General features: G+C 27.5%; 1 protein-coding gene across 5 annotated transcripts in view; it reads left to right on the forward strand.

Moving 5' to 3' along the window:
* Positions 1-22,829, forward strand: part of LOC129968766 (nephrin-like) — a 303,539-nt gene that overhangs the window by 222,280 nt on the left and 58,430 nt on the right. For all 5 annotated transcript variants that reach the window (XM_056083000.1, XM_056082996.1, XM_056082998.1 and 2 more), the window contains exons 3-5: positions 14,982-15,103; positions 21,450-21,507; positions 21,899-22,051. In XM_056083000.1, the coding sequence (XP_055938975.1) occupies positions 14,982-15,103; positions 21,450-21,507; positions 21,899-22,051 (333 nt within the window). The remainder of the gene's footprint in view (positions 1-14,981; positions 15,104-21,449; positions 21,508-21,898; positions 22,052-22,829) is intronic.

The following is a 22,829-nucleotide window of genomic DNA, read 5'->3' on the forward strand; positions in this document are numbered from 1 at the left end:
CAATGGCCTTTAACCTTGGCTGCAAACTTGGCAGCCGTTTGGTGACAGATTTTCAGCCTTTGATGACAAAAATGAGAATTATAGGAAATGCTGGAATTTCGGTGATATCTTTGCTAAAAATCGAGATCCGAGGATTCTTCTTGAAAATTCCATCGCAAGTCAGAAAACTTATATAAATGCGAAAGGGTTAAAGGGTAATCTAGTAAACATTCTGAACACTGTTCCTGTCTTCTGTTAACTTATACTGAGAAATTCTACAAGTACTGTTCTTTATGTGAGTCTTGCCTGACTATCTTCTGCTTGTGCCTCGTGCTTTCTTGAGTTATTTCCTATTATCCGACATGTTGGACTTCCTTTGTCATTAATCTTCCAGATGATATTAAGTTATATCATTGACTCTCCGACCCGTCTCAAAGGCACACCGATAATAATCTGAATGACCGAACCGCTGCTCCAGCAACACTGGCGAGAACTGTGCTTGATTCCTAAGGGCTATCACCGACCACGGTGTAGCCCTTTCTTAAGGAAGTACGTCCCGTCATCAGTGGGAGGAGCCAGACCCTCCACCCCTTTTTATGTACCCTCCTGAGTGGCTAGAGCCAACCACCATGCTGGAAGGTTCTCATCCTCAATTACCCCCGGGGGGATCCAGACGATATCAAGACAGTCCTTTTGTTTTATACTTCTTTTTCCTTCATGTCAGATAAAGTAACTTTTAACAAATAAATATTTGGCGAATGATGCAAGAGCAAAATAAAAGATATTCTTACACATAAAGTAATAAAATATCACGGCATACGAAGCAAACATTTCCATTTCGAAAACTCCATGAATCGAATTTCACATATTAAAGGAATTTTATCCAGATATGTTCATCTTTTGGAATTTTTATCAAGAATCACCTCTGCTATTTAGTTTACATAACGAATTCTTGTATGTTAATATTGTATTCAAACATGCGAAAACGTCAAAGATTAACACATTTGTTTGGAATTTCCTCCTTTATTTCCTTTTTCCTTCATTTTAAACGAGATAACTTCAACAAATAAGGATTTGAAAAAAAAAGTTACAGCAAAATAAAAGAAATTTGTACAAAAGAGAAACAAAACGCCTTCGCATTCAAAGCAAGCGTCTTCGTTTTAAAGAATTCCCAGTGTTTCGAAACGAATGGAATGCAACATAATAAAGAAATTTTATCTAGATATTCTTTCTATAATGAACTCCCATTTCCCATCGTTTTATCTGCCATTAATGTGTTATACACCCTTTAAGGTGTTCTGCCCTGAGCTGATAGCGAAAACACTTCAAAGACACATCAAGAGGGTTTTGGAACTTCCATTTTGGCTTTGAATATTAACAGAATGAAGCCGAGAAACAACTTCAAATATTAAACTTTTAAACCACAAAAGCGGGGCTTTCGTCTGAACTAGGGTCTCTGTTTTCGATACTATAAATTTTATTTAAAAGCTTAAGGGGGAAATGTTGTAAATATTTAAAACGCTGATGTGATTTATTCATGTTGCTTTCAAAGATAAGGTAAATTATGTCGGACCATACTTTTGAATTGGGTTTAGTGTTGGATAGTAAATTACGCGTTATTTTGTGTTTGCATATTTACTGGAAATAAACTACTATAAGGGATAATATATTAATAAACACCTTAAAAAGTAAAGATAAAAGAAGTTTTGCTGTCATCTTTAGATGGTATTTTATTATGAATTATTAAATAAAACAAGAAATATGAATCATAAGCGAAAAAATATAAGAATTAAATATCAGTTTTCAGAGAAGGCGTAAAATTCAGTTATAGCAAAAATGATTTTTCTGGATATAAAAATTAAATGCAACCTTAAATTTACTTGAATCGCATATTTTTACTATAAATGCAAGACTCTTATCAGATTTAAACTGCTTCTATAAAAGTATTATTTTTTGCACATTTATATATTAACCCCTTAACTGTTTTATTTTCATTACTATCTAATAAGATGACACCTTCTATTTTAGGGATATTTTCTTATTTTGATTCAAATGGAAATCCATTGAATACTTGACTTATCTATGTATTCGAAATAATTTTAATATTGAATTATAATCATTATGAATAGTTTAATTTTTGCTTACAACTATCAAAATTCGATAAATCGATGCACGTATGGCAATCGGGCAAAACAGTTAAGTGGTTAATGATGATGAAAGGATTATATTCAACCTTTAAAACTGTTTAAAAGAAAGTTAAATGTCTCAGTATTTCTTTTGAACAAAATGGATGGGTTTAAAATATATTGTGAAATTTCTAGTTTTATAACAATCTAACAAATATTTCCTTTCCTCTTATAAACAAAAACAACCCCCACCCCCCGCAAATTAAGTAAAAGAGAAAACGCAGAAAAACATTAAAAATTTGATTTTTGAAAAAAAAACCCAACAACTTATTGTTAAAATTAAGTAGATGCACGTAAAATATTTTAAAACACTAAGAGCTTTAAATTCCGTCCATAATTGAAATTTTATTTCATTTTTTACAGATTAGAGCTCTAATCTGTAAGAGATTAAGATATAAAAAAAGTTCAGATTAGAGCTTTTTTTTACATATTTTTTATTGATTGGTTCAATGAAGGCAGTCAAGATAAAAATATATATATGATTGCCTAGAGCATAGGAAATAAAATACTGATTTGGAGGGCCGTGTGAATTTGAGTTTTCTAAAAGGATCAAAACATACCTTTATGAATTGCTAAAAGTTGCAAATTATCTTATTGAATCAGCTTTTAATGTAATTTTATTACATTAAAAGACGAAAATAAATAACATAAAATATCATATACACATAAATAACATAAAATGGATTTATTAAATGGTTTTTTTAATTTATTTTTTTTAAAAAATTATCTTCCCAACTTATCTGAGAGAAAATTCAATGTATAAAAATCGAAGTGGGAAGAAATTCAATAAAAAAAGTATTTGAGAGAGTTGCTATTTATAAAAAGAAAACATGTGAAATGTTCAGTTTCAAGAAGTATGAAACTAACATAATTGATAAATGTTTAACTAGTACCCTGTATATTATATTCATATAAAGAATTCACAGTTTTATATACATTTATTAGTATTTGATAAGAATGTATCTAAAATATCATTTATCAATATAGTTTTAAATGAAGATATGAAAGCTATACAATTAGAGCAGTCGACTGTTATAGAGATCATTAAAGGATGCTATTTTTTTATTTCTTTTACATTCTATTAAATCAAGCCGATAATTGTCCCCTTTCAATGTTTAATCACCATCGAATATACATTAATGAGGTCACGTATATGAATACACATTATATCATTTTTTTTTTAGATATCCTTAATCTCTTCTCACAAGCTGTGATGAATTGTCCGATCGCTTTACTAGCGATAATTGAATCCATTCATCACGAATCGCCTTAATAACAACCGTCCCATGACCTTTTGAAAATGCTGTCTTAGCAGAACCTCAATGGTCGCGAAATTTACGATTGCCCGAAATCTATAAGATTTATATTAAGAGTTAACGCTGAAAATTGCGAATCGCTTCCCTGATTAATAGAGTTACGAGAAACGACGGGGCTGGGACATAATTCATAGTAAATATGGATGGGTTCAACGGGAAAGGATGCTGCTGCCGTTTGAGAACACCCTTGGTGGAACAGTTGATGTATTCCGAGATTTGAAACGTTGGCATTCACAAGTGACGCTAATTCCAGTGCTAAATATCAGGATCAGTGGGTTTGCCCGTTGAGAAATTTGAATCGGTGCTTTGGTCGGACAAGAGTAATTATAATCGTTCAGATTTAGGTCATGGGTCATTAAAGCGAAAATCTAAATCTTGTGATTGATGTCGAATTCGGATGGGTACTAGTTAAAGAGTAATCATGATGTAACTTGCTATAAGACATCTTCTTTAGAGATGTTTAAAGTATTTTGTAAATGTTTGGGTGTTGTTTTCTTCAATATATTTTTTTTTTGGTTCAATTGCGAGCATTTTTTTTTGTATTAAATTCTTGAAAATGAAGTATATCTGAAAAATCTGTCATTTATGTCTAATACACTTTGGCGTATATATTATATTTATATCTGAATTGATTGGTTGACTCACAAATGACTCTGAGGTACTTGATATTTTCTGTAGCATAGCTACGATTAATATATTGAGATAACTGTCCTGAGATTTAAAATTTTATAAATTAGCATAATTAAGAAATTTTGGAATTTTGGGTCAATATATATATATATAATATTCCATTTTGCTTCCATTAATGGCCCCTACAGTTTTTGTAGTATGCATATTGATTGCATTGTATATTTTTATCAGTAAATGATTATTTTTATAAAAGCAGCTGCTCTCTAATTAGTATAAAACGTTTTGAATAAGAGAAATTTTGTTCCACACAATCCTTGACAGAAAGTAAAAAAAAAATTAGTTACTAAATCACGAATTCAAATTAATGAATCGTTTGCATGATTAGAATATAATTGCGTCAATTATACTATTGCACGTAAAGTACTATGTGTAAAAGAAAGACAAAATATTTTTATTACAACCAAGTAAAAGTTAAATAATAATATTTATAGTTTATACCACTAATTGACACAGAATTCACGTTTATCTTAGGAGAATAAAATAAAGTATAACTGAATTATTTGAGATTAATTAATACAGTACTTTTATTGTCATCACAAAAAAATATATCATACTGATAAATGTTGGTCTTCAGAAATATAAAATTGTAGAGGGAAAAAAACTATCTGAATCTATCATACATTTTTAACATTTTTTTCTCAAAATAAATTATTTTAATTAAAAAAATAAAAAGATACTCTTTCTCTCTCTTTATATATACACTCTATTCTACTTTTCCCCATGTGTGTGTGTGTATGTGTGTGTGTTATAATCAATTGTAATACACGAAAATATTCAACCTAAAGATGCATTAAAGAATAATATCTTATTTTTGTAATTAACGAACAGAATAATCCCTTCACTAACGTTCGTAATGCAAATATTGGTTTGCAAGCTGCAAGTTGTATAAGATCAAAATACTTACTGTATAAACGACGTACGCAATCTGTTCTTGGTCGCTTTAACAGCCAAGCTTACCGTCGTCAGAATTCGTTTCCTCAGTGATTGAAGATCAACGGTGAAGAGATGGTTGGCTGCTTTATATTGATGCTTTATATTATACGGAGGAACGGAGCATTTTACTCATCGCGTAAAGCTCTGCGCCCGAGTAAATCTATGGCTTATGCCGCTTACTGATAGCTTAATTACAGAAAACAAAGAATCTTTCCTCTTAAGACACGTGAATGTGGGTTTATTTTTCTATAAAAGATTTTTTTCTTATTATATTATATAGTAGGAAAAAAAAAGATAATTGTATTCGTAAAGGAAATTTAGTTGATGACATAATATTCTGAGATACAAGCGATGAAAATATAAGAATTTTTTTTACTCTGAAAATTTGGATTATCATCCGTTACATGAAAATGTTTGTAGTTGTTTATATAGTACCAGGGAGATCGAGTACCAGGAGATTGTTTTTTTCAGAGAAAATATTTAGATACCAATCACATACTGATTACATATGAGTATTTTTTAATCTTACTTACATATGAACTGGTCATTTAAATTTTAAAAATCATGAATGCACTTAGCTTAACATGTTATTAGAATTAGTTAACACAATAATTGCAGTGTTGCTATTGGATGTGACCGAACTTATTCGTATACGGATAATGTCATATAGCGACCTATGACAACAATGCAATGTCCTATGACAACAATGCAAATACCACAAAAATTTACGACTTGGTGTTATATGACATTGTCAGCATGAGAGTAGGTAGAAAAAAAACTCTAATAGTTAGTTATAAAAAATGTTTTTTATAACTTATTTATAACGCATTCTTGATCTTTGATTATTTACATCCAGTGTATGGATTCTTTTCATTTATCCTTTTGACCATTAATTTTGCTTAAATTTTTCGTTTTGAACTTTGAATCTATTAATATATAGTTTAAATCTTTAAAAAAAAAATGAAAAATAAAAAAATTAATTATATGAATAAAGATGAAGAATATTAAAATATATTTGTAATGGACTTAATTTATTCATATTGAAGAATTCATGTTAAGAATTTATGTATGTTTACGAGATACACAAGAAGTCATACCCCATGAGTTATTTGCCTATGAATTTGATTCATGCATTGGTCCCTGAATTTGAATTATTGCTATTATTAAAATGTCATTTCTATGAATTAATTCCTTTGATGGGCCTGGGTTTCTCCGTTTGTCATCTTGATAAATAACTATATATCTAATTTTTATTTTAAGTGAAAATGCTTTGATTTTTTTTTTAATCTTAACTTTTATATTAGTTTACTTGTTTGCTAAACTGGTTTGAGTTGAAGATTTCAGTGGAGATAAAAATATTTTTATTATTTTTATTTATATTCAATAAGAGTTTGAAATACTATTTTGAATTAAATAAATTTAATTTGCATAAATTCTGAAGAGTGTTTGAGAAGTACATTTTGTATTTTTTTAACCATTTAGTCAGTTATTTATAAAAATAGTACTAACATTTGATTTTATCTCTTAGTATGTCGATCATTAGGATATTTAATACCATATATAACAATAAAGTACTTACTTTTTCTAATTTGTATTCCTATTCTATATTCATGACTTCATTTCTTTAAAATGATCTTTGATAGAAAAAAATACACTCACAGGAAGAATTTTCATTTTACATCATTAATATGATCAATAAACTTTAATACGGTAATTCAAGTTTTAAAATTTTGATTACTTTCAACATTCGTTGGATTTCATCTTTCATTTAGTTTTATGTTCGATTATGACGAGAGGAAAAAAAAAATTCTTTAAAAGTAATCACTGATGAAATTCATAAATCTTTAATGATGTAACATAATACAATTCATTCTTTGAATATACAATGTTAAACAAATGCAATTTTACGAAAAAAAAGATAAGAATCGAATTGTAAAGTAAAAGGATCCTTTAAAGTTCTTTTTCCCTACTACTTATCATAATGTCTCCAAACTTTCCATTTCTTCCCATTGTTGATGATGTTTCGCTGATCCATTTTAGGGAGTTCAAATTAACTTCGTCAATCCAGTTCTTGGAGCGAACAAGAACGAACTAAAAGAGGGTGGAGAATGGGGGGGGGGCACCATAATTCAAAATGAAGAAAATAATAAGAATGAAGAGAAAAAAAGAAATCACTAAGGAGAGATGTATATAAATTCTTGAGGAGAGGGCTTAATTGGCTAGAACGGGAGTTCCGATCTCCAGGAATTCTCCGGAAAATGAAGTAATTGGGAAAGATTGAAGCGCTTTTATAATATATTTCCTGAATGGCCTGCTGATATTAAAGACTGGAGAGATCTTACTGATGCTGGATTGGAGGTGGAGGGGTTGAGAGGACAAGAAGGACAAAATCAATTCATATGAAGTGCATTATCATGGAAAAGTTTCATCGGAATGTCGTAGTTTCATAAAGCGAAGATATTTGGCCTTGCATATTTCAGAACTAGAAAACGGAGAGCGAAGAATTAAAGAAAAGGACAATTTTTTGGAATTAAGTGAAATAAATGTAGAGAGAGATTTAGCAGGATAGGACCGTTTTCAGATTGAAGAGATTAACGACATGCTTTGAAGAGAAAGAATAAAATGAATTTCATTTAATTCGTCATTTTATTATTTCCTCTTGCTGCGTCTTAGTTAGTGAAGTTGGATGGGTTCCTCAAGTAATGGTTTCTTCTCGATTACGTTGTAGAAGAAAGTCAATTTAGTTATAAAAATAATGTTAATAAAACTACTGTAATGATAAAACATAAACCGGCTTCTATAATCCTTATTGTAATGTTTAATTTTTTTTATTTATAAATTTTATTTATGATTACTGCAGAAGAACATGGTAAATAAAAATGCTATAAAATACATTTTAGTTTTTAAAACTTATTTTGTGGTCATTTTATTACTAGTTAGAAATTTTAATTGCATAAGATAAATGAGTCTTAAGTGAATAAAAAAAAAATGTACCTTATTAATTTTTTATTAAGATCTTTATTATAGAACATACAGTATTTTTTATAATAAAAATTTTAGATAAAGTTATTTAATTTTATATTAATTATAATTCCAAATTAAAAAGATGCTTTTATATGAATGATAAATGGTAATGCTTCGTAGAAAATGATTTTTTCTTTTCTTTTTTTCCTTTTTTTTTATAAAAGACTTTTCAGCATTGAATTCAGTTACAAGGTTATATTTTTTATTTTGTTTTGTAAATAAGAAAGACTTTCAAAGCTCTTCCATAAATAATCCTTATGGAGTACAATAAAAATATTCCTGAAGCTGTTTGTTTATGTTTACAAACATGACATTTGAGTTTGCAAACAAAAAAATCAGACTGGCAGTTTTAATAAACAAATATTCCTCATGCACGTTTATTTACTTAGAAAGAGAAAGTTTCAGACAGCAATATTTCAGTGCTTTCGAAAGCCATTCGCTTGATGCTTTATTATTATGTAAATTGAATTCTTGTTATGAATCTTTATTTCATAAGGCAAAAAAATGAAATGAAATATTTTATATATTTAGAAACAATGCAAGTGATCTTAGAGAAATGATTTTTAATATTTTCTAACTAGATGAATTTTGTTACAATAGTTCAAAATATCGTGGATTGTTAAAGAGAAATTACACCAAAATGATGAATAAATATTAAAATTTGCATGTGGAAAAAAAATTCAATATGAAACACTTTTCTTGTTCAAATTGTTCAAACTTTTAATATTTTAAAATTGATAATTATCAATTCATTAATGATTTTCTTTTGCATAATTCAGTGTTATGGTTGAATTTCAACTTTTTTTGTTCCTTTGAATATCCCTTTTATTTTGTTTTTATAAAATCAGCAGAAAAAAGAACTGAATCAACAATTTTGTATATGAATTATGCGTAAGGTTTTAGAAGAAATAAAATCCATAATAAAATATAAATTATAAAAGAGAATGAGTGACATTAATTCAAATATATTGCGCCGCTCAAATTACAATGACAATGAAAGTAGAATATTCTAGTTTTATATAATAAAGTCACTTTTAATTTATTATGAGAAAGTCTATTCAAGATCAGACAATTTAACTGCAAAAGTTTTATTCTGCAAACTAGTTCTATGTATTATTATTAGTTACTTTTAATTAAAGTGAATTCGAAACGTTTCTGGAGAAATATTCTTGGATTCTTACAGAATCTTATCTAAAGCTTCTAAAGGAATACAAAGTTCTTTATAGAAATGTTTCTTAATAAGACGGCAAATAACGGACCAAAAATATCTGATTAATGGAGGTTCATTAAAAACAATTAACAAAATTTCTATGGCGCAAAATTCTTTATAGATCAGTTTCCTAATAAAATCTAAAATATTAGACCAACAAATTCCTGATTATTGGAGGTTCATTAAAAACAATAAACAAAATTTCTGTGGCCTAAAATTCTTTGTAGAACAGTTTATTAACAATTAACAAAATTTCTATGGCACAAAATTCTTTATATAACAGTTTCTTGAAAAAATGTTAAATATTAAATGAAAAAATGCATGATAAGTGGAGGTTTATTAAAAACAATTAACAAAAATTCTATGGTCCAAAATTCTTTGTAGAACAGTTTATTAATAATTAACAAAATTTCTATGGCACAAAATTCTTTATGCAACAGTTTCTTAAAAAAATGGTAAATATTAAATAAAAAAATGTATTATTAGTGAAGATTTATTAAAAACAATTCCTAATAATAGCAAAACGTGTGTTTGTACAGTATATTTACAAAATATATAAAACATCTTTTTATTTATAATAATTATTGCAAGGTGTATTTTAAAATATGAGTTGTAGTTTAGCCTTCTACAGTTTTGGTGAGTATGCTTTGTGTTTCAAAGACTATTTTCCCTTACATGTTCCCTGCACAAAATCGCAAATTTTTTTCACGTAATTTTTTTCACATTTATTACATAATATGTATAGGTAATAATGTGAATTTATTCGTAATGAAAAATAATAATAATAATTGTTTTCTCTCCCTCACTTTCCATGCATTTAAATTCAAAATGCTAATTTAACTCAATTCCTTTTCAAACGTACTTCCTTTTTTTTTTCTGCTTTCTATTTCGAATACGACAGTATATGGTTATGTTTCTAGGAAAGAACTTTTTACATGCATTTTAAGAATGAAATTTTTTTTCTTAATTATGAAAGGAAAAAAAAATGTTATTTCCTGTTAACTACTTTTGTTCTCCAACCCAAGAAAACTATATCAAATATATATATACACATTAGGAGTTTTTGGTTCTAATCGCTTTCTCTCGCCAATCCCGATGTTGTCTAATACTGTTCGTGACACTTTCAGTTAGTAAACTTCTAAAGTCCACTGACCATTCTTTCAATGCTAAAAGCTTAATTTTTCCATGATGAGAAAATATATTTTTCAATTAGTCTACTTCCGATTCATTTTCAAAGCCTAACAATGAGAACATTATTTGCTTATATCTCCAATGTCTAAATATTGAATATATATATTTCATTTTGCCGCCAACTTAGCAATTTCACGATCAGCTTTTCTTTCCTTTCAATTCTGTCATGTTTTCTTCATCTGGTGATTATGTATGCACCATTATTATTTAAAAAAGCAATCCAGAGTTAGTTATCAAGAACAATATAAATACTTACTATGATGTAACAATTTCATTAAATATTTCAAACAATATTGACAAAACAAACGCCAACTGTTAGGTGACTTTTTATCTACCAATCAAAAAGCGAATAAAACATAATGTTAACATAGTTTTTTTCCCACAATATATATATATATATATATATATATATATATATATATATATATATATATATATATATATATATATATATATATATATATATAATGATATTTTAAACTCTTAATTTAATCCAAATCAATTTTTAAGATTTTATCTTAATTTAGCCCATAGTAACTTCATTCTAAAAATATTAAATATTATCTTATTTCGTGATCCAATTCCACTTTCGGTTAATTAATTCCTCTGTAAAAAATAATGCGCCATCAGTACTACGTATCAAGAGAAAGTGATATCTTCGGCTGTCCTTGAAAAGGTCTCAAAGGTCACCACATGTATTGAATTGGCGCCTGGCTAGAAATCATATAAGACTAGTGATCATTTGTTCGTCCCTTTTTGCTTCTTCTTACTTCTACTTTTGTGGCGCTGCGTCTGCGTGTAAATAAATTGCTTTCACAAGATGGATATTAAAGAGAATTAAAAATACGAAGTCTCTTCACTGCTTGTCAAACCTGCACTCTGCTTCAACCAAAATAATGTTACATATATTTATATAAAAGCTAATCATGTAGTCTTCCAAATGATAAAAATTTTAGATAAAGTGAAGTTAAATGTTAACGGCAATAAAAAACTATTTTGACTATTTATCTATTAAACAATAAAAATGGAATTTTTCTCCAAAATTAAGAATTTAATTTTGTAACATGGTACCGTATATACTGTGTTAAATTCATATCACTATTTTTATGAACGAATAGAGAATAAAAACTATTTTTTCAAACGGTACAGTATGCTATTTAGTTAATACCAAATTACTCAGTAGCAAATTATTGTTTAATGAAAAATAATGTCGTAAATTATGTCTAGATAGAAAAACACAATACTAATAACGTTTTATTTCATAGTTATTATATTGCTGTTTTCTAATTTTTCTTCACTGTTGCATATGCTTATGTCAATAAATACTCACGCGACCTAATTTGTAACTATTACTATGGCAAATATTAGCGTGTTTAGTTTTCGTTCTCTTTTCTTCCCCAGTTTTCTCGGGGGAATAGGAAAATGCAGTTTTCCGGAATGCGAAAGAGGCCAGCAACAAGACCTCTGCCAAAACTCACGGGATTCTTTACTTAATTAAACTGTCGCTTCAGTGAACCGAACACTGGGAATGTTCCGCAAGCTTGTTATGTACAGAAAATCTTTCTTGGGACATATCTTTTTCCGGAAAACGAGGTGAAAAATGGTGGCGCTCCGTTTCCATTCCTGGCTGTTGTAAAATTTGTAATATCATTCCGTGTTGCTGCAGTTTCTGCTGCAACCGCAACCGAAGATAAAGTTCCTGTTAAGTTCTGTAACTGTAACTTTGGTTGGAAGGAAGTTGAACTGAATGCGCAATTGTCTGCCGGCAATTTTCTCTGACGTGCTCCATCGAAAAACTTACTTTCGCCGTTGCACATTTCGGGAATTGTTGGTGCTTAACTGTTTAAATCTTTATACTTCACTTGAATTTAACCGGAGGAAAATTATTTGGAAGAGATGGTCTTTAAAGCCCATTTCTTCACGTATTCTTGGGAAATAGCTTCTGTTATTTCTTTTCATCGCTGTTTATTTCACTGATTTTAATGCTGATCATCACAAATCCTTCTGTTCGTTTTACTTACATTAACATTTAAATTTAATTGCTCATGATTTATTCCATGAAGAAGATGATCTTTAATATTTTTTCAATTGCGCTTTGCCCCATTTACTTCTTAATCTCGTAATAGGCATAAAATGCTCGTTTAAATAATTCTTAAATACTCCAAATCTAAGTTAATTTTAATATTTGGACTATAATTGCTCGTGATCTCAAAGATTTAAATCTAACTGCTCATTATTTATTCCATGAACAAGATTATCTTTAATATTCGTTTCGATTACGCTTTGCTGCAGTTTATTTCTTGATCTCATAAAAAGTTATAAAAGTTTCTTTTTAACAATTCTTAAGTTCGTCAAATCTCAGTTAATTCGAACAATTAGACTATACAGATTTAATCCGGTATTCGAACATGGTCCGCTCTAACCTTGTATGTCAAAAAATTAGATGCAATTTTAACACCTTTGCTTACAGATCACACTTGAACTTGCCTCTTTTTTTACATGTGTGAATAATCTACATCTTTCAAATAGATTTTATTCAAGCGATATTTTGTAGATGTACGCGATATTTTTAATCTATTTTAATCACTCATATTTGACTATAAAATAATTATGTTTTTAGAATTCTTAAATTCCAGAAATATATAGGATTTTACATAAAATAATAGATTTTTCAATGACTTTTTTAATTTGTTCTTTCCTTTTACATGTAAATATAACTATTTCATTTTCTGAACAATTGGTTTTTTCCTATATGCTTCGCAAGGACCAAATGGATGAAACTATAAACAAACTAATTCACCATTATTTATGTGAAATATGGTTTGCAAAGTTCTTAATATAATTCGTCAAAATTCCTTATGTAAGAAAATCTTTTTTAAAAGTTACAGGATGTCTTTTCTCAGTTTTGCACTTTGAAGTACAGATTTGTTCTGTACTTATAAAATTTCATCTTTCTGCGTTACTGCTAGCAAACTACTAGTATTGTGCATACAGTGAAGAAGTACCAAATTCTGTAACAATAATGTTGCTTCTTGTCAACAATGAATTGAATGCACAATTATCTGTCTGTAATTTAATTTAATGTGTTCAGTTGAAAAACGTACTCCTATTTTCTGTAAAGTCCATTTCTGGAATTATTGGTACTTAGATGTTTAAATCCTTATATTTTTTCTTGAATTTAACTGGATGGAAGTCATATGGCAGAAATAATCTTAAAGTGCAATTTCCACACTGTTTCTTGTACAGTGTCTGGACTTAGTTGATTTCATCATTATGTATCATTTCGTAAATGATCCACACTTTACTGTTTATATCTTTTTATTTGCTCTGTAGTATATACTGGTATTTATTTAATTGGGTGGAATTTATTTTATAGAGAAGTTTATTTTAAATGTCTTTTTGTATTTCTTTATTTTGTATTTCTCTTCTTTTTTCTTTCTTTTTTTGTATTTCTTTTCTTTATACAAACTCGTCTAATGTTTCCAAATACATCTAGGAGTTAACTTTATGTAAAATTTAACAAAACTATACTGAAACTCCATTAATTATAGTATTACTACTGACGATCATTATAAATTTTAATAGAATCCAATTCGATTGTTTGAACCCTAACTTTTAGCAATTATTAAAAAGAAAGAAACGAAAAAATACCTTTTTTAGTTACTTTCACCATGGAAGAGCGTGTAAATGAATTGATAAAGTTAATCATTTGTAAAATATTGCGATAATAAATTTGAGCATTAGCTAATGCAAATATAGGTTTGGAAGAAAAAAAATATTGAGATAAACAGCAATCTGTATCAGGAAATCAGTATTCGCATATATTCGAATTCTAAATTTAATACAGTTATTTTATATTTTCAGAAGTGGAAATCCTCCATGGTTTAGCGTATGTGCTGATGTGTTTGATTTCACCAAATAGGGATGAGATGACGAAAGGGGGGGGGTATATCTAGTTTTCATTGAGTAATGTATAAAATTGTTACGCAATTTTGAATTAAAGTAAAATAGCATTGCTTAAAAACATGAAAATCAACATCGGAAAAGAATAACAAAGAAGAAAATTTTCCGAATAAAAATTGTCGAATCAGTTAACTTCTTACATTCTGCCTATCATCTATCTGTTGAGTGAAAGTGTGTCTAAAAGTGATAGACATATTTATGCAAATGAATCGATGTATGTTTAGTAAAAAATATCGTATTTAATCTTAAGTATAATCTTATTTTAAGTATTTAATGTATTTATAATCTTTTCATTTTGTAAATTTATTTTGATCTTAAACCTAAGTCAGCAAATGTTAGTATTGATCAATGTAAATTTTAAAAATTTACTTCTACTTGCTTGTTAGAATATAATATTTATTGACAGAAGATAATATTTATCAACTTTAAATTTGCGGATGTTTACTTATAATGTTAACTTGCTAATTTTTTAAATTTTATTTGTTGCAGGTTTCGACAGGATGATACCTGGTTATCCTCGCTACTTTATGGAAGGAAGCGGGGAAGACGGTGTGCATGATCTTAGGATAGAGAATGCTCAGTTAGAAGATGATGGGGAATTTCAATGCCAAGTAAGCTTCATATATTTCTATTTTATCTAAATCAATGTACAGAAAAAAAAGTTTGATTTTTACGCTGTGTGTCAAAGAATTTTAAATAATGTGGCTAGATCTTCCAGTGTTGTCACCAGAGTAACCAAATCCATGACAAAACTCGATAAATGAATTGTCAAATGTTCATCAAATCAAAAGATATGGTCATTCAGTTGAGAAATAAAGTTTGTTCATGCAGAGTTATTAGACTGGACAAAGAATTGTAAGTAAATTGAATGCAAGAAGTAGTCAAACTTTTTGGAAACATACCCATTGCTTAAGCAAGTTTAATGTGATTTTTTTTCTGTTGACAAATCTGCTAGAACATGATAAATATATAGGATGATCTGGCTCATCTACTACATCTGAGATTATTGAACAAGCATTTGATTTCATCGCAAAGAAATGTTATGCATCCTTTAGAATGATGACAAGTATTTAAATATTAATAAAGAAATGATTCGCAATTCACTGATTCTAGATTTGGAAAAAAACGAAAATATGAATTAATTATGTGTTCTTGAAATCGATGTTGCTGGAACGAATGGCAATAAAAAAAAACTCATCACACAAAAATGGAAAAGTTCCATGGCCATCAAACACCCCATTACACTCTTTGATAGCAAAGAACCAAGAATTTACTACAGTTAGGCAGAAAATTAAGTTCTTAAATGTCTTGAGGATTTGATGGTCAGAACATTGAGGTTAAAATAGCTGATATTTGTTGCATCATAGTGCACTCAGTCGCAACTTATTTATTGGTGATAAATATTTCGGCAATAAATAATGTTTTTGTGTTGAGTTACAGTCATATTCGCCTTATGAATTGTCCTGTGAATTGTCTTTACTCCAAAGATTTTGAAAATCAAATAATTAAAATGGTGTTATTTGTATTATAACCATATAAGTAATTTCCTCATGTTCTTTACAAGTGGTTAAAAATGAATTATAACAGACATTCAAATAACTATTAAGTGTCTGTAACAATTTATTTAAGTGGCTTATTTTAAATAAAAAGTCAAAACAAATAATAATTTTTTTACATTTTAACAAGTTATTCAATTAGAAAGGTAATAAGAGTGTTAATTTATAATATGAGTGTGGGTCTAGTAAACGTTAAATCGAGAGTGAAATACCTTCTTGCTAAAGTGGCTCAGAAATTTAGAAAGGAAAATTTAGATTTATGAATCGATATCTATGTACTAGTAAAACCATATATATTATTCAATCCAGTCTAACAAGAATTCGCAATGTATGTATTGGTATATATTAAATTTACTATTTATACTATGTGTTGCTTGTCCAGATCTTTTTTATAATCTGATTAAGTTCGATAATCCAACTACAAAATCTGTTATTACATATTACATATTTTGTTTCTGTCTTATTACACATACCTGACCATACTAATTCTTTGACACACTTCATATATAACTTAGATTTAACAAGTTCTTAAACCAGGAAAGGAAGGAATACTGAATTATAATATGAATGTTGGTCAGGAGCACGTTAGATTTGAAATTCAATATAATATTGGGTGTCTCAGAAGTTTAAAGTAACAATTTTGTCAACAGAAGTCCATAAACTAGAAAAATAACATATTTGAAAATTGATTCTCTCCGAGAATTCACTATACATGTTTTGTATTAAATTTGCTGTTTGGGCAATGGATTGCTTGTTTAAAACTTCGCTGTTCTTCAAAAACTGCTCCGAAAATTTTATTACAAGGTCAGTTATTAAATAGTCCTCGTATTGCTCTAGAACGTGATGATAGTATGACAAAAATGAATTAGAGAGATAAATCAGTAAAGTTTTTATTGAAAGAATTTATTAAATTTTAGAACTAAAATTTGCTAACTCTAACAAGGTAGTCCCAAGGTTAACAGCTATAATAAAGCAGAATGCAACACTTTATTATAATGTCATATTGTCAATGAGCGGACATTTTAAAATTGTTCTTACGAACTGTAAAAAATTTAATACCAGACCATTTCCGTTTGTTCAGCACCCTCCCCCCCATGCTATTGCTTTTTAAAACAATTAAAATGACTCACATGAAAATAAAATAGTTAAAACCTTAGACGATTAATTCTTTTAGTAAAGCCTGTATTGATTTATTTCTTTAAACTAATTTCATTTTGAAGGTCTTTTCGGTTTAAATAGTTTATGATTCGAAGGAAATAACGAATATTTCTTTTTCAAGAAGATGGCTTTATTTAGAAAAAAAAAAAAAAAAAAGGCGAAATTTATCCCAAAAGAAATATTATTTGCAGAATTTAGCGATAATTATTTTTATGGTTATCACTAAGTGCCGGGGGGGGGGAGGCTCATGATTTTTATCTTCGTATCACGCATCAAATTATTTATTTCAGGCAAACGATAAAGCCTGTTTCTTAATTCTAAAGTCTGAAATACACTTATAAGAATTTTTATCACAATTATACACTTTTAACTTGAAAGATTCAATCAGTTATTCTACTTTTATAACTTTTTTTTTTAAATTACTCTTTTTTTTCTTTAAATTTTTCTTTTCAAATTTCTTTTCCTTTAAATTAATTTATTGATTTTATAAAAAATGTTGATGGGCAATTTTTCCTTACAAGATTTATTTATATAAAAAAATGTCATAAAACAGAATTTAGAATTTTTAAGCCTAAAAAGTGGAAATAACGAAAATGAGATTAAAAAAACATGCATTTATTAGTGTTTTGATTGAAAGAAAGTTGTTTTCTTAAATTAAAATATGGAGTTAAAATCATAGAAGCTCGATGATTAAAAACAAATAATTGAATGATATAATTATAAAAAAGTTTTTAAATATTCATTAAAATCTTAAAATATATTAATTGAAATTTGAATTTAGATTATTTAAATTTCTGATTAAAATTTCAATTAGAATATTTTTGTCAATAGTATTTATATCTTTTTATTGGCCTCAGAGCCTTAAAAGATTTTTTTTTTTTTTGCATATTTTAATAAAAGTACATTTTCAGATTTTTTTCTCTGTTTTTGTTATGAAAAAATACTTCTTATCTTTTCATTTACTTATTTTTTAATTTTTACTCTAAGCCGATATATATTTTTTATGCAAACTATATTCTGTAAAGAAATAATAAAAAAAAAGAATGGTGGAATTTTAATTTGCTCATTGTTTTAAATAATTTACCTAAGCTATGAGAATATTTAAATTTCGGATTAAAATTTCATTTATTGTATTTTTTACAACAATATTCATATTTTTTATTGAACTTAGAGCCTTATAAGAAATATATTTTAATATTTTAATGAAAGTTCTTTTTTCAAATCTTTTTCTCTGTTTTTGTTTTGAAAAAATACTTCTTTATCTTTTAAATCACTTTTAATTTTAATTTTTTACTCTCAGCTGATATATTTTTGAATGCGAGTTATATTCTGTAGAAAAACGTAAATAAAAAGAATGGTGGAATTAAAATTTTAAAATTCATTTGTTCATTTTTTAAACAATTTACATGAGCTACTGTAAAATAAAATAATACAGAGCTCGAAATATTTCCAAAATGCATTAACTACAGTAATGAAGTTTGCGAGAGAGTTGCTAACGATTTGCCAACTGCTTTCGTAGCCTTAAAATAAACACTCTCTTATTTCTACAGAAAACTCTTCTAATTCGTATTGTGCCGTTATTTTAAGCGAGTTAATTTAATTACAAAGATCTGTTGTATTTTCATTAACAACACCACTAATGAACGTATAATTTTTTCTCTTTTACTCTCTCTCAGCAGTTGCTCTGTGCTTTTATCCAAGTAAATGTACAGAAAACTTTAAATGAGGTAAAAAAGTAAAAAAAAAAAAAAAAGCAAAACAGCGTCACAGTTGCAGTTACCGTTTGCCGCCTACCGTTACCTAGAATGAAACAAAATTTGATTTCAGCGGAAGAGGCAGATGTTAAAATAAAAAAAAAAAAACTAAAAGAAAAATATTATTTATTGTCATCTTCTTTAAAGTGCTTTTTTGGAAAATAATCATGGTTTAAAATGATTATTTATTTGTCATTTTTTCCCTCTCTTCTTCTAATTTCATAAGTTTCTAATGATAGAAGTTTAATTACGCGGAATAGACTGCATTCTGTTTTATAAATTGATAAAATGTAAAGGAACAATTCAGACTGCATTAAATTAAATTAATTTTGTTCTTAATTTATTAAGTTTCAGATGAATATTTCTAAGAAACTGCGTCTTATTTATTGTCCTTTTCTTTAAATTATATTCCCGGAGGGAACTAAAACCCGATAACAAAGTGTAAATGAGATATTTAAATTTCATCAATCATTTCTTTAAAAGGATATATTCTCGAAATAAATATTAAAAATTGTCAAAATTAGATTTTTGAACCAAATAGAATTAAGAACTAGAGCAAATAAAAAATAGGGGGGGCAGTGAAAAGTATTCATACTAAAAGAATGTAAATATATTTTAAAAGAAGTTCACATTAAATACTTTATTAGAAAAATCACTGTAAAATAGAATATATTTTCAATGACGAATTATTTAAAATTTTATTTCACTATGCTGTAATAATTGGTGGACAATTTTTTTAGAAATATGAATAAATTTCATTACGAAAATTCACAATCATACTTTTATTTTATACTCATTTTTATCTAACTTCTTATATTTAAGCTTTAAAACACTTAAATTTGTTTCTTAAGACCCTCTATCAATTCCAATACTATATTTCATGTCCATTATATTTAGTAAAGAAAAAAAATGTTTTAACAAATCAAATCAATAAATTCAGATTCAGATAAAATGCTTTAATTTTTTTCCTTACAATAAAAATTGTTAAATATTCGAGTATACAGCATTTTAATTTATAAAATATCAAATATGCTTGAAAGATGTACTAATAAAAATATTATCATAAATTTTTGCATTCATTCATAAAGAATTTAGTTTTTAACAAATAAAATATTTGTTGAAAAATATTAACTTAATTTTTATTATTTATGTAAAACACAATAAAATAAATTTTTAACTTAAAATTTAACGGAGTTCAAAATAAAAAGTATTCATTTCATGAGTAAAACAAAATTAAAACTAACTAAGATCATTTCAAGCTGAATGAATATTTATTTTGACTTTCTGAAAGCGTTCTTAAATAAACATTTTTGTTTTTAGATCTTAAACATTTTTTCAGGGCCGATTATGTTTGCAAAAATGTAATTGTAAACACTTGATATGTATCCATACAAAGAATATTTATTTTCCCCTTTAAGTACGTTTATTTTATTCTCTGTGTTTTTTGAGCCATGGTTTATAAACATAAAATCATTCAAGAAGCTTTGCAATTTTATACAATGCCATTAATATGGTTACAGCGTTTTTTTTCTATGTAAAAACTTTTTATTTTTTTAAAACCTGCAATTCCATACTTCAGTTTGATTTGAATGTAAATACATAATCTTTTTTTTATTTTCGGCATTAATGATTGCTCTAGAGTTGCTTTTAAAAATTATGTTATTCTTTTCTCATTTATTAAAATAAATAAGAAAGGAAAAGAAAACTGTTTTGGAATTAATTGAAACAATCGTTTATATAGCTGTAAAAAAAACCTAGTTGAAATGCCACTTTTCTGGAAAATATCATTTGTAAGAAAATTAAGTTTAAAAAAGAAAATAAGGAATTTTTATTTGTAAAATAAATAAATTATCGAGAAATTACATGGAAGATTTTTGTTTTTAATAGTTTCATAAATTAGAATAATGGACATTAAAAAAATATAATTTTTTTTGTTAAGGTTTTATTGTCAATTTAATTTTGCATGTTTTAAAAATACTGTAGTACATAAAACTAAATTTTAAAGGAATAAAGTTGTATTTTTTTTATTTATTATAATCAACATCAACTTAGTTTGTCGGTAGCTTGGCAGTTACAAGTTGATAAAATAATAAATATGTTTTTTTAGCACTTGGGTGGTAAAAAAAAACCCTATTAAAATGAGTGGGTGTAATTTTAAATTTTAAGTTTATTTTCAAAAAATTTCGATAATTAATGCTTTAAATTAAATCTAACTAAAATATACGAATTTCTTTCAAATATATTCGGTTAATATTCCTATTTAAAGGAATACTATATATTCTTATTTAAAGGAGTACTAAGTACAGTGGAAAGTATCCCAAAACTTTAGACAATTTAATTTATCTGTCGATTTAATTTGTCATCTTGTCTTCTTACTTTACCATTAGTTATACTCAAAATTGTCTCAGATACATACTATGTCACCTAAACAATATGTCAAAAATTGAAATCCTTATATAACATTTACTAATAATCTAATTTTCCTTTAGGTGGGACCTTCTGGCTCAAATAAAGCCATTCGTGCTGATGTTAATCTTACCGTCCTAAGTAAGTATAATTTTATTATTTTGGATAAAAGATGTAGTTTCATTGTACACTATTGGTTTAATAATATGGTAAAGATTAAATTTAATACATTAAAATGTATGAAAAAAACTTTCTGTCTCGAATAAAGTCATTCATGCTGATGCTGATCTTACAGCCCTAAGTATCTTTTCAGCATTTTAGATTTCAAAAAATATGGTTTAATAATGCTTTACTGTTTTAAAAATATGGTAAAATTAAATTTTTTGTATTAAAATTTACAAATAAAAAACATCTTTGGAGAATATTAAGATAAATTTCAGTTAAGATTGTATTATGAATTTCATTTTGCATTTTTTGAAATGTTGTCGTACATTATGTAGTCGCTGAAATAAGAATATAATTATTTTCTCAGTGCCTCCTTCATCAATATCGATTTCACAACATCCTAATGGTAGTATTGTGGAGGTCATGGAGGGCGATACTTTAACGCTGAAATGCGTGGTTGCTGGTGGTAAGCCTGCCGCTGGAATAAGATGGCACAGAAAAGGCGTGGAACTCAGGCCAGGTAAGGAGTCATCCTGACCCAATAAATATCTATTATCTTAATTTTTTTTTGAACAGCTTGAAACATATTAAAAACTTTTTGCAAATCTATTTAAAGGGAAACATTAATATTTTCCCTATTTTCATTGATTGAATGCAAGGAATAAATTGTAAATCTGAAACGAAAGATATCTCACATTAAAGGAAACGAAATTAAAATCTCTTATCTTACCTACCACTGGCATAACTGGCAAAGCCCGCGAGATGTAGATTCATGAGAGAAAATGTGGCATCATAGGTTTGTCGAAAAGACCTGGAGTCCAGTTTCTACCTGAGATACAAATTGGATTTAGGAAGTTTGACTAAATATATTGGCAGATGGAAAAGTATAATATATATATATATATATAGGACAAAAAAAAAGAAGACAAAAAGTTCCAATGTCTAATTCCATTGCTAAATGTCATTGTTATAAGATAAAATATCGAATATACTGCCTCGGATGCAAACTGGACTGACTTAATATAAAAATGGAAAATTGGAAAAGTATAAGTACAGGGGACAAAAAGAAAATAAAAAAGTTCAAATGTCAAGTTATATTCATATATATCATAGTTATAAAACTGGTAAATTGATGCAAATTTGAGCAACATATCGTTATCGTAATTTGTCTAATTGCTGCAAGTTTAACGGGTATTCCACCAAGATAAACATAAATTCAGCTTTTCCCAAATTGTGTGTCAGCTTTTTCCAAATTGCACCAGCGCCATATATTGTTTTTAAGTCAGAAATTTAAAAAA

This window comes from Argiope bruennichi, chromosome 5, assembly GCF_947563725.1.
Source record: "Argiope bruennichi chromosome 5, qqArgBrue1.1, whole genome shotgun sequence".
Classification (NCBI taxonomy): Eukaryota; Metazoa; Arthropoda; class Arachnida; order Araneae; family Araneidae; genus Argiope; species Argiope bruennichi.